Here is a 17,754-nt window from a genome sequence, read left to right as displayed (position 1 = left end):
TACAAGAGTCTGTTGGGGCCTTAGGCAGAAGTTTACAAGGGGCCCCTCCAACCGCGTTCATCAGCATTATGTAATAAATAATCTGAAGAAAAAAAACTGCAAAATGTAAACATTTCATTATTTATCTCCAAAGGTCACTACTGAGAAAATGTATTCTGTGTAACATCGTCCAAGACACAGTTGATTGGTTATAAGGAGTTTGTACCGTCTCTACTAGCTTATTCATGTTCTTTCAGCTTGCTAGCTAAGCTAACAAGCCGACTGCCAATGACCCGACTCTGATCCCCAGCGGTATACACTCGACTGGTCATGGCCAGCAGAGTTGGACACACTAGGCTGCTCTGCTAGCTAAGCTGCTAATGTTAGACATCAGTGAACAGACGCCTTAATGTAATGACAGCTGAGGTTATGTTATTCAAGTGTCTCTACCCAATAGTTTAGACTGGACTAGCAGCATTCAGTCATTTACCTTTGTCTCTAATTATCATTATCTGCCCCAGTCACCACTGTCTTGCTGTCTTCCTCTTTTTTGCTCTTTATTTTTTACTCCCAGAGGTTTAATTCCTCCATATCCTCCGTTGACATTCATTGACAAACGTGGGTTTTTACAGGAATAATACATGCGCAGTTAGCAGAATGAGTGTGAGTTCTAGCAAACTTTGCGCATTTTAAGACAGTTGTTCAGCCTCAAGCAGTTGCCTGCCTTATCTATGGACAAGCAGCACCTCTGGATAAATCATGGAGGGTAATAGTGCTGAAACTTGTTTCTTGACTGTCAGACTGAAGCTGGAAACAGAAGTTAATACGATTTCTGTCTGGGAGGGGGATTCCGTTTTCCTTATCAATCACTAAAGATCAACGTAGCCACATAAAGTTTGTATCATTGATTTATCCATGAATATTGAAAGTGGACAAAAAACAAAATTGTTCCCCACTGTCCGTAGTTTTTATATTTTGTATTTTTGTTCTTGGCATCCAGTAGGGGTCTTTCTGCTTGATCCATATCCACTGTTTGCTTCTGGCAACCACTTTTGAGACTGACCCAGTGGTTTCATCAAAAGCTGCTTTACATGCTCATAGACCTCTTTGTTTAAACTTCAGTGAAGGGTTACCAAAGTATCAAATCAGGTCCAGGTCTGGGGCAGGCAGTCTGAGGTCAAAACCAGCAATTCTCAACCTTCTTTCTGCAGCAGGCCATGCATGGTTTCCTTTGTCGACAGAAGGATCTTTGGACTTTTTTTTATCTTCTCAGACCATCTTTTGGACTTAGTTACTCTCTGTGACAAGGAGATGGCTCTCTCCAACTTGAGCCATATCCACTGGTTGCTTCTTTTACCTGCACCTGAGACTGATCCAGGGGTTAACTGTAGAGCCTGTCTCTTGCGCCTTTGCTTCTTCAGTAGTCAGAAAGAAGAAGAAGCCACATGCCTCTGCAAATTTCCTTATAAAATCCTTATAGGCCTTTCAAGGAACTGTTGGCTCTGCAATATTCATCAGCAAAAAGATTAGAGTACCAAATATGAGATGGTGGATACAATCTCAGGTCGAAAGATAAACTGCTTGTCTTATATTCAACAAAATATTTCAATTATTGGCCATGCATAGTTATCCTTTGTCTGTCTCAGAATATAAAGGCAGAACCTCAGACCATTGTCTTTCTAGGTTTTGTTTATACTTTGTGGCACTGACATGTCCCTTCCCCACTTGATCTAAAGATCTTCTGTTAGGCTCATGAGGGAGAGAGGCTGATTGTACAGCTGGTCTGAGAGATGTCTTCATCGGCATCTCTTGAGTTGGGTCAGAACCACTAATGGAGATACTTAAAGGAATCACATTATCTGTAGCGCGGATGGTAAAGCTGATCTTGTTTGCTTCCATTTCTCATTGGTCCATTCAACTGATCCTTCTTCTCTCACTTTGTCATTGCATACATTACCCCTGTTCAGCAAGACTGATAGCCTTTGTACTTCTTTCTGTGTGTTTCTGTTGGAGGACATCCTGAACCACCACTTACCTTCCCTCTGGCTTTGTAGCCTTGAATCAAGTTGATAAGCTCTTCCCCAGTCCAAGCCTCCTGTTGTACATTGGACCTGCCCTCTAACAACCCTCTTTTTCAGGGCAACTGTAGATCGCTGCACTGTGTTAGATGATGTCCATTTCAACAACGTTCATATTGATGGTACTGCCATGCTGATGGTCTTGTCTCAGAACTATTTAAGATTTTAAATCTGTGCGGCCCTGAGTTTATCTGAGCACCAGATCTTTTTGAACAGACCTCAAACCAAAGGAACATCTGACAACATCATCTTAAGAACCATCAAAAAATTGGCCTGATTATCTCAGAGTGTGTACCCCTCTTTAGTTGTTGCTCCTTCTTTGTCCTCGAGGTTCGTGTTGTTCAATCTTTCAAAATGTTGCTAGACAGCCCAGATACTGATGGTCTTCACAGATGCAGAATCTGGTGTCTTTAAGCCCCTCTTGACTATATGCATTCGACCTATCAGCTTTGTCATGTCCTTCATGGCTGCCCTGACTGGTGAACGGCCAAGTCCAGTCTCAGTTTTTTCACTGCCCACTACCCATCTTGAGGCCTGGGAGATGACTTGCACATCCATTTGAAGGCCAAGAGGGTGATAGTGCAGCGTGCCATGATGCCTGTTGCAGTGCACTGCTATGTTGTTGTAAAGTCAGCCGTGCATGAAGCACAGTTGCAGGGCCTGAAATGGGTTTTTCATAATTTGGGGGAATTACCCCTCTAAATGCTCCCTGTAGGGGAGATCATTACTTGTTGGGGAGGAGGAGGGTGGTATTTGTGAGCTTAAGGTTTTGTCCTAATTTAACCTCTGAAGAGTCTTTATAGAACCATTGTCCTGTGTTTTCTTAATTCCTAAAGTTTCTTAAGTGTTCTGCTTAGGGCAAGGCAGCAAGCCAGCTCCTGATGTCTGCCTGAGGTATTAACTGTGCAGCAGAGGCTTTTTTCCTTTGCTTTTTCATCTGTCTCCTCTCCTTGATTAGCCTGTTGATCTCTTGCTGCCTCCTGGACTTGTTTGGCGCTGGTAATGCCTTTCCACTTTCGTTTTGCTCACGTCAAGCGCTCCAATCCAATTAGCCAACAATTGCATGAAACCAGAGCACCTCAAGTGTTACAAGGTTGTTGTTTTGTAAATCAGACTGATGCTGCAGCTGCTGCACTTCTAAATCAATGGAGAATGGGCTGGATTTGTTTTTTTCCAAGGGAATACATTATTAAAAGTTTGAGAACCATTGATATTTAGATCAGTTTCAGTGAGTCAGTTTGAAAGTTGCTCATTTCTGTGGTCTGAAATGAATCACTTTCACCAAACTCTGCAGCATCAGAAGCAGTTATTTATCAGAAGGTTTTGATCTTTTGGAGTGAAATTAGAGTCGTTATGCAGCCAGTATATCAAAAGTATCTGTTCCATCAGATGCACAGGACACAGATGACTGAAAAACAGACTGAAATGCCTCCTGTGCAGACACTGTGGCAGGTACTTTCCTCACCTGTGCCAGGTGTTGATGATTCAATGTGCTCTTGCCAATCTAGAGGTGTTACGCAACTTGACTATTTTGCTCCATCTCCCTTTCAGGTGCTCTCCCAAGTTCCTGGAAAAAATTGTCTGTTATTGTTCTTTTTGCTATTTCACATGAACCTCTCTGATATATCTCACAAAGATTTGCATTCATGTTTTGTTGATAAATTCAACTTTAAATCTACATCTTAAATCTGCTGACATGATGATGTGATTGTGTATAGAGCTGCAATGATTTATCACTAGCTAGATCTAAAGAAAGTCAATCAGCAATTATTTCAGCATTTTAAATGTGAGGATGTGCTGCTGTCTTTGTCACTTACAACAGTTTCTGAAGACTTTGGGTTTGTTTGTGTTCCTTAAGCACTAATTGGACAAAAAACGCAAGATGAAGCTCTTCAATATTTGTATTAAGGTCTCAAAATGTTTGATACTTTTTTTGAGGTCTTATAAAAAGGATACAATCCCTTTTATTTTAACGATCAACAGGATCAATTCAATTTTAACTAATTACAGACTAAAGGTCAAAAAGTTAAATCTATTTTATAAGACAGGTGTGTAGGAGAGAAATAACTATATTCAATTTAGACAGTGTGTAGGTGTTTGCCTACATGTTCTGACGATGAAAAAGAAGAAATCATCCAATACTGGGTACCTATTACTTCTATGTTTGTTGCTGTCATATCATAACATGAATTGATAATGTTTGATTTTACTAGAATCCTATTGAAGTTTAAAGCTGGTATTGTGACAACCCTAACTAAGATTATTTATTTTAATTTTATTTTAATGGTAAATCCTTTAGTTGTTAGAAGAATCAGCGGATGAACAAGAATAATAAATATAATAGATAGTTGCAGGCCTAACCATGCAAAGAATTTCCTTTAGATGGTAATATTTTCTGAACACAGAGCTGCAGGACCCCATCTGCTCCATCGGCAGGCTCTGATCACTGTGACGTGTTCTGGAAAGCCAGGATTACACACTACAGACTGTGGAAAATTAACCACTTCAACCAACCACAGAATCACATGTGCACATCAAGCTTGTTGGTTATGATTATTAATGATCCACAGGCATATTGGAGTCTGCAGCACTGATTGTAATTCTACTTAAAAATGGGATTTTAAGTGTGGCTGTTCGGCTCTGGTGGTGAGTAAAAAGATGACGTTCAAAGGATTGCTCAGGAGGCTGAAATCTTGGCAAATAAAAAGGGTGTATTAATGAACCAAAATGGCATTGTCCCAGGTAAATCCCTCAAAAATAAACAGTATCAGCTGAATCAAACAGCCTCACAGCAAGCTGCCACAAGCAACAATTAACCCTCCAGGCTGTGGCGGATTTGGAAACCGCCTACTATACTAGAAGTACGTATTCAGCATGCGAACAAATGCAAGATCTGCAGTTTGCCATAAATACCCGATGTGTACTTATTCAGGTAAATCTACAGTATGCATCAGACCAGTCTTCTCACCTACTAGTATTTCCCACAATGCAAAGCGCCAGGTCAGAGATTGAAATGATGGTCAGCATGGGCCATCGTAACAGGGGAAATAATAACAATCAAACCAAACTACATAAAGGTACAACAGTCGAAGGCTGAGACTGATTTCGAAACCACCTACTGCATACTACTTTGAAACGTAGTATGTCGTATTTAAGACACTATTTTTTGCCACTATTGAAATGAAGCGATTATCCACGATTAGATATTTTAAACATTTGACAGCCCTAAAAATAACGTAACCTAGCAATGCTTTCTCACTCATCACTTACTGCTTGATTTTAAATTGCCTTCTGTCACTACATGATGAAGTCAATCACCAAAGCCATTTTAGTGGCATTAACTGCTGACGGTTATTAGATCAGTCTTAATTTCAGAAAACACTGTCAGAAGTTTAGCATCTACAGAAATGGGAATTTAACTTCTTTATTTGTTGGAGGTTCATCTGAGCTGCTATTTGTTTGTGTTAATGCTCTTACAGTTGTACAAACTCCTGCTCCAAACTGTTTTCTCTAACTGAGTTTTTCTCTTTGTGATTGTCCTGCAGTGGTGATCATGTGCATGCCTGCAGAAAAAATACGAGAGATCATGCTTGCTGCACACAGACGAAGGCTGACCAACGGAAACCACATGTTCTTTAATGTTGAACTCTTCAACGCCACTTCTTATGGTACGTTCAACATCACATAACGTTCAAGTCTGTGATATTTTACAAACTAAAGTTATAAAGAAATATTCTTACATTTGTATGAATAAGATCTCTGTTTATGTACAGTGATTTAATCCATACATATTTTAACAGAGCCACAGATTCTTTTGTATGTCACTGTTCGCTGAGTGGATAGGATAGTAACAGCTTCTGACATCTGGGACATTAGATATGAAATGAAATCATTAGTATGCAGTGCATACCTTATCCTTGATTTGAGGGATTTTACAAAAAGGATACGGGTAAAAAATACATGTTGAAATTGTAAACCAGTTGCTGTGGCGAGTCAGAGTCGAAGGTAGACTGATTAAAACTGGACACAAACAAGAATCCACATAGTGAACCATACAGAAACAGGCATCTGTTTCCTTTCATGTTGTGTAAAACCAACAGTTTCTCTCCGTTAAAATCATATACAGCAGCTCTGTCAACAGCCTGACAGTTCAAATTTGGAGGGTTCATATTCTTCTCTATAGTAAGTTTTGAACTGTAGGGCTCTGTGGTCAGGTAGGCAATATGCTACATACTTCATACACATGTTACTGTAGGTAACATAAACAGAATTCATCCTGTAAAAAGAAGGCAACAAGTATTGATTTAACAGGGAAATCCTGGATGAGAGTCCCATCTTTGTTTTCTTGGTGTTGCTTTGAATAGTAAGTCAACTAACTCCAACAGTGCATCAAAAAGAAGGAAAACACCAACATGAAATGGACTTGAGCTTATATAGTGCTTTTCTAGTCTTCTGACTACTCAAAGCATATCACGCCCACTCATTCACACACTGATGGTACTGATTGCTATGTAGTATCATCCATCAGAAGTAACTAATCTTGTTCATACACCACCACTGATGCAGTGGCAGCAATGCAGGGTGAAGTGTCTTGCCCAAGGACACATTGGACATGTTGCCCAGCTGGGGATTGAACCCAAGACTTCCCGGTTGAGAGGCGACAACTCTACTAACTGAGCCAGCTGCCCCTAAAGAAATGACCTCACATGGAAACACAAAGAGTGATATTTTGAAGCACTGGGCTGTTGACCAAGCTGCTGTATTTGATGAGTTGTTGAGAACAGAATTGAAATACAGCGTGGCATTAGAGTCTGAGATGTTAAGTGTCAATTGGCCTCCAACACTTTTACTTTAGGCCTCTTACATCAAGTCTACACTATTTGATTCACAGCAATAAGCACGGTACAGAATGCCATGCCTCACCGTAGAAGCAGCATGTTGGTTTTAAGAATCAGTTTTCGTAAATAGATTGACCGTCAACATTAGTGTTTGATTAAGTGTACTTTGTTTTGTCCCTCTTACATGACATTGTAGGAAACGGCTCGTGGAAGAAAGGAGATAAATATGACAATGATGCAAAAAAAGCCTACGCCTCCCTGAACACTGTGACAATGCTCAGGACCGTCAAGCCTGAGTTTGAAAACTTCTCCATGGAAATGAACAAGTCCTTCAAAAATTCTGGATTTCTGGACTGCAATGACTGTGGAAGTGTACGTATGACTGTCTATGATTTCAACATGAAGGGGACAAACGTGATGTGATTTCTGGCATGTAATCGTCAAAATTGTGTTTGTTTGTTTCACAAATGGCCTCCTGAAAATCGCTAAAAAAGAAAATAGGATAGTCTGCCACTAAAATCTTCCTGACTTGAATGGGAGACTTTCACTGTCGGACAGGACAGGTTGGGGTCTCAGGAGGAAAGACCTCATGTAAAGAGGTCAACAAGGAAATGGCAGATGAATCAACAGTCTGACGTTATAATTACAGTTTCTGTCTTTATATCAAAGCTAAGTTTAATTAGACAGATTTAGGTAAAAAGAACTGGTGAGCAGAGAAGAGTATGAAGCAGCTTCATTATGTGCAAGACCGTTGTACCAGTCGCATGATAAAAACGCCATTAGCCCCACCCACTCAAAATTTCTTACATCAGTTCACCCAATTCCACACAGGAATTTTACTTGGGGGCTGGCAGGAACATGACTGGGTAAAGTCATGGTGAAACATTCTGCTGTCTGTTCACACGTGCAGCTCACTCTGAAAATTTCAGGAGGTTTTTAGGAGTTTAGTGCAAGTATGAAAAAATCTTTTTGCTCATGCTTTGTCCTATGTGGAAATTTGATTAGAATAGTTGTCGTTATTGGACTTTTTGTACCTCCTAAATGTCTGTGTATTTTTCACTCTCCAATGGTCAGTGTGAGAACTGATCAACAGTCAGATAAATTTAATGTGAAAATCTGTGAGAAGACTAGTGTTGGTTATTGGTTAAGGATAAAAAATGTGAGACTATCCTCATAAATGGATAGTGACAAACAAACAAACATCATCTCTGTGTGTAGTTGCAATCAGGCTGAGCTCTATTGGAGACTTAATCAGCAGACTAGCGCAAACAATGACACTAAATATGCACAACAGAGCCTGATTACTGATGAATAAAGGTGTACAACACACTGTGTTTATACAGCATTCCATGATACTGTGAACATTTTCCTTTAGTGTAAGTGTAGGTTTACTGTAACTTCTGGTGAACTTCCTTTGCAAAAGTGCAACAATTTGCAGTTCCTCAAGAGTCCACTTGAGGCTTGCTGCAAAAGCAGATAAATCCCCCATTAGGTCCCATATTAAAATGCTTATTTTTACAGCAAAAATAAACATGTTCACAGCCTGGTTCAGTAAACAAATGTAACACTGAGGGCGCACTCACACTAGGAAATCCGTACTGTCCCCAAGCATGCTTCACTTCTTAAGTCCAGTTCGTTTGACTAGTGTGAGTGCACCCTGAAAGTACATCCAAGTTTGATACAAATCTGTGGCTAGTAACCTTTCATGCTGCAAAAATGAATTATATAAAGTCAGATAGACCAGCCAGTGTCCTATAAACAGAAATTCTATTATTATTTTTAGAAAAGCAGAATTCAGTTTGAACAGTTTTAAAACCATCAAGGTGGTGAGCCAGCAGAGGGAAAACCTGCTGTGCAACACCCAAAGTTGTTTCAGGGTAAACATGACAATGGGTTTAGCCTAATGTTTGTAGATACTTTAAGCTGAAGAACATTTAAGGTGTATTTAATTCATAACGTTAAAATAATGGTATTTGAAGTACAACAAACTATTTGAGAAGAACAGAGAATCTATAGGTATCTGACACAAACACTGTCGAGTCTGCCTCAATGTGTTAATCTATTTTCTAAATCATGTTTGATTCTGTGTTATTCCAACCATAATGTGATAGCTATGGTCCAATACTTCATCTTCATTTTTTGTTTCATTTTAGGTCAACATGTTTGTTGAGGGGTTTCATGATGCCATGTTGCTGTACGCGATCGCCCTGCATGAAGCCATGAAAAATGGATTTAGTAAGAAGAATGGAACAGAGGTCACCTCTCACATGTGGAACAGAACTTTTGAAGGTAAAACCAAACATATAAAATCTGAGCATGCCATAGTGCATGCTGGGGGTTACTGTATGATTGAGCAAACAGAACATTATCATCTGCAAAAAATGAGACAATTCTGAGCACTCCAGAACTGACCTTCTTCTAACGCCAGCTCATGGACATGAATATAAAAAACAGAATCAGTGGGAACCTTAGCAAGTCCAAACCCCGCTGGAAACATTTTTTACTTTAATGAGATGCCTTATCTATCAAGTGCTGGTCTGGTGCTTCATGGACAGAAGAGAATCAACATTTATTTTTCTGAATCAGAGGTTCAGTGATTGGTCCAGACCTCCTTCCTGCACCATGGGGTTCATTTTCCCATGGTAACCACTGCCACTTGTTTGCCACTCCACAGCATCAGTCCCAGACTTGCAAGTGGACCAACACCTCTAGAGCCTTTAGGCCTTTGGAGGGAATATCAAACATACCCAGCACACAGCTGTGAAGAACGTTTTTGAGTGCCCCAACAAACTCTGCCAGTGGTGATATTTACCCTAAAAAAGACCCTGCCACCTCCACAAAAGAGGTGTGGGTATTGATCAGGATTTTCCCTGTCCGCAAGTCCCCATTAAGCTTAATTTCTCTCCTTCCCTTCCGAACACTGTCTGAGCCAAATCCTGCTCCCCCTGACTCCTCAATGGAAACCTAAACGTCCTTGATACCTATCCGAGGTGGTTAAGATCTCTAGAAGACCTAATGAGTACCCATCAATCATTTATCATCAATATCAGTGAGGTGAGGTGCCTCATCAGAGGCTATATGATTACTAAAGCAAACCCAGTAACAGCCTGTTCAACCAGCTGCTGACTGGCAAGTGTTACACAAGGGAATCCTCACCAGCTTATACGTCACTATTCAAAACTGTTTTTATGTTTAGAATAAAGGGACTACAGCTAGAATTTAGTTGTTTCCAACATGTTTTAAAATAACAAATAAATAAATATTGGCAAACACACTGATCAGTCTTAACAATATGACCACTGACAGCTGACTTTATAGTTGTTTATCTCTTCTCATCATTATTATCTCTTTACAATGGCAACTGTGAATGGGTTGGACATGTTAGGCAATAAGTGGATATTTTGTTTTTAAAGCTGATATGTCGAAAACAGGAAAAATGTGCAAGGACAAGGATGTGAGCAATTTTGACAAGAGCCAAACTGTGATCGTAAGATGACTGGGTCAGAGTTTCTCGAACTCTGCAGTTCTTGTGGGCCGCTTCCATCCGCAGATGTCAGTACCCACACAAGTGGTCCAAAAAAGGAAAACCAATAAACCAGCGACAGTGTCATGGTTGGCCAATGCTCATTGATGTGTGTGGGCAGTGAAGGCTGATCTGTGTGGTATGATCCAAGAAAAAACCTACTGGAGCTAAAATCTAAGAAAAAGTTAATGCTGTCTCTGATAGAAAGGATGTTAGAACACAGTGCATTGCAGTTGGTTGTGTATGGGACTTCATAGCCACAGAAAAATCAGAGTGTCCATGATGACCCCTCCATGGTCATCAGAACTTTACAATGGAGCAATGGAAGAAGGTGGCCTGGAGATACACGGCCACCAGGTCAAGGTGTTGACTTGCCCCATCTAAATTCCCCAGATCTCAATTCAACCAAGCATCTGTGGGATATGCTGGAAATCAAGTCTGATCCACTTCACAATTCTTGTGTAGTCCATGTCTCTTGCTAAGGGATCTTTTGGCCCTGACCTTACCAGATACAATATTACAATATCAAGCATGTAGTCATGATGTTATGGCTGATCGTGTAGTTTTTCTCTGGATTAAAAAAGTAGATTAGCTTTATGATTTTTTCATTGTTTGCATGATGGTGGACAGGGATCGCTGGCCAGGTATCCATGGATGCTAACGGTGACAGAAATGGAGATTTCTCATTGATGTCCATGACCAATGTTGAAGCAGGAACCTATGAGGTAAGACGAAAATTTTAAACATTGTTATAAGGCATCGCTAAGGTGCTAACTTACCGAACAGTAGGAAGAGGATAAATTATGTGCTTGTGAAAGTTTAACAGGCTGGTAATCTGTGCTTACTTGCAGGTGGTGGCCAACTACTTTGGTGTAAATGGAACGTTTCAGCTGCTTCCTGCCTTCAACACTGACCATTTCACTCTGAAAGTAAAATATAAAGAACACCTGGAGATACCTGACAAATCATGTAAGTGAACACTACTCTAAACTGCTGACTCTGAAATTTGGTTTGGATATTTTTAATGATCTTAAGTTTGTAATGGAGTACATGTTTTTACCAATAACTGTTCTTGAACACAGGTGAACTAGGAGTATCAGCTATGACTGGAGTCATAGTGGGAGCTGTTCTTGGAACTGCAATGCTTATAGGATTCTACTTTTTCAGGTAAGAATGGGAGATATTTATCTTATAATTTAAACTAATATTTTAAGTTCTGTCAGTGTGTGACTTAGGCTTCAGCTTAACATGTTTTACTGCCATTCTGCTCAATGACTTATATACTTACTTTTTTAAATACAGTAATAAAAAGGAATCACTTCAAGATTAATTAATCACAATTATGCTGATCTTACTAACCAATACATAATAAATCAGAACAATATCAAGTAAAATCACAGAATCAAAATGAACAGGAACACATGCAGAAACAGAAAGAATAAGAAAATTATACAAAGTAAAAATCAAGAGTGATTCGTATAAAGGAAGAGAATGAATGTTCTTGTGTAAGTTCATCTGGTTAGCTGTTTCAAAGGTTTAAGGCTCATTAATGCTTCCTGTACATATGAAAGTAGATACGTACCTTTTTAAGAATTATAAACGATATAACCATCACTACACATTCACTCACACACATCCTTTACAATGGGATGGATGTTAAAAACAATGTAACCACTTTTCCTTCTCTGCCGTCCAACTGACATTGAGTTCCTGTCCGATCTCCGTCCAGCTGTTTTGTTGTAGTTGTCTGGGCCTACATCATTTAAATGTTTATAGTTCCTAACCAACTTGCAAAATCCACAAACCAGTACAGGTTAGGCCCAATGGTCTTCAGCCTTATTGAAGGAAATGGTAACAGGGCCTTGCAGAGGATCTCAAACTACCAGTTTCAAATAGAAAGTTCAGAAACTCTAAAGTAGACAGGCTGCCCCAGAGGGAAAGCCAACATTGGTGAAATATGGTCCCAGAGCTTCTATGATTTGGTTGAAAAGTTTTTTTTACCACCCTAATGTCCTTTGTACGTTAAGACCAACAAATTCAAACATGGCTTTGGGATAGAGCCAGATTTCTGTTTTTTTTTTTTCTGCTTAAGAAGTAAAGCTGAAGATTTTTTATGCCATTAGAACCTTCTCCACAGCAAAGCAATTATGCAGGGTAGCTCATGCCATCAGTTCAGATGGGAAGGTGCAGGTGAAGTACAGCTTGGTATCAAAATAACATTGGACCTAGAATGACATCCTGTGGAACACCATCCTTCATTCACCTGAAGAAGACTTCCCGGTCAAAATGTTGCGATAAATTAAAACGTTTTGTCGCATTTGAGCAAGTGTGCAGGCCTACCTTCTTCCTAAGTCTGCTGAGTCTGGAGAAAACCATCAAAAAACATGATGAATTTTCTTTCGGACACATAAGAAGGGATTCTGACCTTCTTAGCCCTGAAATAATAAGTATGTGATCCACTGAATCAAAAGCAGTCCTAAAATCAAACGGAACAAGCTAACAAAAATATTATCAAGGTATCACTCACTGGTCACTCTTAAAAGGACAGTCTCGCAAAACTACTTTTGTTAACCAAATTTTCCAGTAATTGATCTGAGCATAAAATGTGAAATTTTCAGCTTTGCAACAAATAGCGTCATAAGTAGTTTAACTAGATATTTCAGAAGCTTGATGGTATCGCCACTCTTTTCTGAATCAAATAGCTGTGGCTCAGTTGGTAGAGTCGGTTGTCTCTCAGCCAGAAGGATGGGGGTTCAATCCCCAGCTCCTGCAGCAACATGTCCGATGTGCCCTGGGGCAAGACACTTAACCCTGAACTGCTGCTTCTGCAGCGGCAAATGTGTATGAATGGGATTAGTAACTTCTGATGGTCACTTTACATAGCAACCTCTACCATCAGTGTGTGAATGGTTAGGTGTCAGAAGACTAGAAAAGAAGCTTTTAGAAGCTTAAGTCTATTTACCATTTAAAATGTATGTAGATAAAGCTCATCATCCTAGCTCAGTGCAGTCCAACTAGATATACACAAAAAGCACTGCAAACTGATATAATGCTGTATATAAAATTGTCGTTGTTATTAATAATGTTATTATAATTACTATTATTACTCACTATTTACAGCAATAACAGCTGTACCGCTAAAGCAAGCATGCTCAAATGTCGCTGAATACAAGTCAATCAAGCAGAAGAATAAAAACTGAGTATGCACATAAGACAATGACGAGGGTGACAACAGTCTGGATACTTAGTTGCAAGGTATTTCTAGGAAATCATTAATAGCTTCATTGCTGCTGAGTCCCTGAACCTCAGTCATTTAAATAAAAACAAGTTGAAAACAAGATTATTCCATTAATGTTGTCCTTTCTTCTCCAGAAAAAACTACAGGATAACCATTGAGCGCCGCACACATACTGAAGAATGCGACACTGGGAAGCACCGTCAGTTACGAGAGGACTCCATCAGGTCAAACCTCTCAGCAGCGTAATCATCAGCACCGACCGTCTCTTCACAGAGATTCACACATCTGAATGTGACCAAAGACTTTGAAATGGTTGTCAGCGGAGCCATGCTGTTAAAAATTAGACATGTGTTTTTATCCTTTTATTGTTTTGTTTCTTGTAACTCAGGACAGTTGTGACAGTCACAAAGCACCACTTACTTGGATTTTTCCCCAATACAAAGATATATGATTGTATTGATGTGTGCAGAGAGCTTTGGCCATAATATTCTTTAAGAACTTTTTAAGGAATTGTTTTAGAGATGTTCCCATGACTGTGAATGATTCAGAACAGACGGTGTATCTAAAACTACAGTGGCATGCACTAGTTAGATGGTTAGGTCTCAAGACAAACAAGAACATGTTGTTTTTATTGACATCACTTTGGAGGAAATGATTCATCTGGAACTAAAGGACTGAAAAGAGATAAAGGTGAGATCCATATCCTAAGGCTGAAAGCTACTGATGTTAAAGTGATAGCTCATTTATAAGTGAGATAATATGAGGAACTTCTTAATAGTTGGGAAAATACCTTCATATGATGAGGTCAGGACTCTCCCAGTTTGGATAAGCAGGTAAGAGTAACTTGCAGTTTCCACAGGATCCTTGTGCGCCACATTCTGTTTGCTCCGCGCACTCCGGAGCTGATTGCACACTCCCTAGAGTTTCAATGCATGGGCTGCAGTCCGACTCCAGCGTGTGCTAGCAGCGCTTTAGGGTGATGGAGTACATTGCAAGTATCAAGCTAAAAAAGAGCCGATCTACCCAGACAAGGAAATCAGATAAGGGCACACATAGCACATACAGTCACTTTTAAGTCCAGCTGCTCACGGCTGCACCTGAGCTTCAGAAACTGACCCAGTGGGTTTGGGTTCCCACCGTTGGATGGAGAAAAACCACAGCTGAGACAGAATGCTATGCACATGGATCCTGTGGAATCCACAAGTAAACTGTTCAATAGCTGAGGTATGTAATGCTGTGGACCGGAGCAGCGATAAATCGAGGACACCAAAAAGGCCCCCCATATACAATTTTGTGTTTAAGTCCTTGTGTGTTAAGAAAGAGACAATGATTTGGGTTAAGTAAGAGAAGTACTTCACTGAATGACGTCACAGAAAATATTAATATGTTTGAAATGTTAATGGAAACATGATAAAACAGGACTGTGTTTGACTGGATTATGACTGTTATTAATCCATATTTAATAGTTATTTTTTCATCACTTTAAGGTTCCGGTTTCTGGGTGGTGGGGCTAAATAAGGGGCTTGGTCACATATTGGTGTTCCTTAGCCTGATCCCACCCTCTAGCACTACAATGATATAAAAGCCCTCAGCATGAAGTTCCTCTGAAGGGTGGTTGGACTCAGCTTTAGAGATAGGGTGAGGACACCCAACATTTGGGGGGAGCTTGAAGAAAAGCTGCTTCTCCCTCACATTGAAAGGAGCCAGTTAAGATGGTTGGGGTATCTGATTAGGATCCTCCTGGTAGCCTACCATTGAAGGTTTTCTGGATACGCCCAACTGGGAGGAGATCCCTGGGTAGCCCCACAGCTGGAGGAATTATATGTCCCATCTGGCCTGGGAATGCCTCAGAATCCCCCAAGGGGAGTTGCTCGGCACAGGGAAGTCCAATTGTCTTGCTTAGCCGGATGCCGCCGCAGCCTGACTTTGGACAAGTGAAAGAAAATGGATTGATGGATTTTATTCATTACTGACATTTGGCCTTGTGCTGTAATATATATATATATATATATATATATATAATATAAATATACATGTTGTTTTTGCTTTACATGGACTTTAAGAATCACAACCTTTACAACTTATGTCACAAGGCAGTCTAACACCACTCTCCTGACTTCAACAGTCCTCTGTTTGGACTGTCCATTGCTCCAAACTGTCACCTTGAGCTGTAAATTCCAGTCAACATACTGCGTCAATTGACGCCACCCACAATAAGCTAGAGGACAGCGTCCAGAAATTTCGTCTAATGGGTTGTTCAACAATCCACCTGCCCTAGTTATAGGGTTGGCATTAGGAGGCAGCTGGTTTTTCAAGGTTTTTAAATTTAAGTAAAATTCTTAAGTCTACTTTCATTGTTCTCTTATAATTGTTAAACTCATGCTTTCTTGTATATGTTATCTCTACCATTAACCACTGACCAAAAAAGTAAGTTGTTTGATATGTGCAGGAATGGCACTCTTTTAGCATTACATTGATAAAATGTATTTCTAAAGGAAAGAGTTATCTGGTATTTTAGAATACACTAAAAAATTCAGCATGCAGTTAAACTGAGCTGCAGGCCATGTCCACAGCGGTGTTCAGCCTAGCTTTCATGCTGGTACTCTGGTCTGTTTTTCCAAACAGGGGCCATGAAGGTAATACCCTGAATATTGACAAGTTCCTCATACAATTCTCTGCAAAGTATGTAACCCCCCCCCAAGCTGCTGATGTTGTAAGGTTTTAAGCTCACAGTAACCCTGCTGAAATGCAGCAGCCTCCGTACACAAACGTTTTCTAACTAAGCACTTTGCTCCAAAAATGAAATACACTGGGTCACATTTCATCTTCACAATCATCTTTTCTATGCTTTTAGATCACCTCTTTTACCACGTATTTGTCTATTTAATTAATTCCATTGCGTACAAAATTGTGGTTTCTCTTTCTGATAAGGTACACTTAACAAATAGGGCTTACTTAATGGTTTAAAAAACATATAACTTACGCTTAACATGTTAAGTATAAGGCTATAGCTATAAAAACAACATGGGTTAGATTGGTGTCGTTTGTCCTTATAATCATCGAGAGGCAAATAAGGAAGACTCAATATAGGTTTAATTTTTTTATCCATTGCCTACCCTCTATCAATAATGAACATCTGTGAAGTTTATTGCTCTGTTTAAATTGTTTTTAGTAAAACAACTGTGTTCATTGATCCCAGATACACTGGATAGTATAATGTAATCGTAACCATTTAAACGAATGGCCATAGATTAAAAAAAAGCAAAACCAAAAAATGATAATTAGATCAAAGGTTTACAAATTCTAAAGAAGGATAAACACACATTTATTACTTATTAAAGGTTAATTTATAATTAAATATTAACATTGCAGACATTGCAAGACATGAGTTACAACTACTTATTAAGTATTCCTTATCAGAAAACAGAGCTGTAATCATATTTAATTGTGATATTTCCCAGAGATAATTGTTTTTCTTGTTATCAAGAGTGTGAGATGCAATCCAAGAACAGTGGTGACAGCATAAAAACATATTTCACATCACATTAGCAACCTTTTATTTTATTTTTGTAGCTAACTCTTTGTCATTTGGACTGCATTATTCATGCAGGATTTGAGGACAAGGTTTTTATAGACACAAAATAAAGACAGTGAACTTGGTAAAGAAATGTCTGTGCCCGTTTGTTCAGTGTGTTTGGGAGAAATATCCTGAAAACCGTTTGGTGCTAAACAAGCTGCAGCAGCTGGAAGGATTTCCATGAGAGGTAATGTGCTGCAAATACATTAAACTGCAATTCTACATAAAAGAGGGAATATGTAGGCTGGATTACTGTATGAGAAGTGTCCTGGTTTCTGATGGTAGTACATTTGTAGTCTGAATAGTATTGACCAATCACATACAGTATTAGCAGGCTTTAGTGAATGCAGGAAAAACAGTCTGTTCTACATCAAACATTTCATGTTCAGCCACAAACCTGCTGTGGGGAAAAAGCTAATAAGCGTTAAGGTTTCCTGACTACTTCAAAGGCATCAGACATGGTCGATCCTACCTTCATTCAATAACATCACAGATTTAAAAGTAGTTTTCTCCTCTTGAGA

At 39.5% G+C, this 17,754-nt stretch overlaps 1 protein-coding gene across 1 annotated transcript in view; it reads left to right on the top strand.

The window, feature by feature from the left end:
• Nucleotides 1–16,785, top strand: part of npr3 (natriuretic peptide receptor 3) — a 33,240-nt gene extending 16,455 nt beyond the window's left edge. Inside the window, exons 2-8 of the mRNA XM_020631048.3 lie at nt 5,603–5,725; nt 7,092–7,267; nt 9,049–9,184; nt 11,049–11,143; nt 11,270–11,387; nt 11,501–11,585; nt 13,791–16,785. Coding sequence (XP_020486704.1) covers nt 5,603–5,725; nt 7,092–7,267; nt 9,049–9,184; nt 11,049–11,143; nt 11,270–11,387; nt 11,501–11,585; nt 13,791–13,902 — 845 coding nt within the window. The 3' untranslated portion in view covers nt 13,903–16,785. The remainder of the gene's footprint in view (nt 1–5,602; nt 5,726–7,091; nt 7,268–9,048; nt 9,185–11,048; nt 11,144–11,269; nt 11,388–11,500; nt 11,586–13,790) is intronic.
• Nucleotides 16,786–17,754: the final 969 nt, after the last annotated feature.

This window comes from Labrus bergylta, chromosome 2 (assembly GCF_963930695.1).
Source record: "Labrus bergylta chromosome 2, fLabBer1.1, whole genome shotgun sequence".
Taxonomy (NCBI): domain Eukaryota; kingdom Metazoa; phylum Chordata; class Actinopteri; order Labriformes; family Labridae; genus Labrus; species Labrus bergylta.
This window is presented reverse-complemented; position numbering and strand designations above follow the sequence as displayed.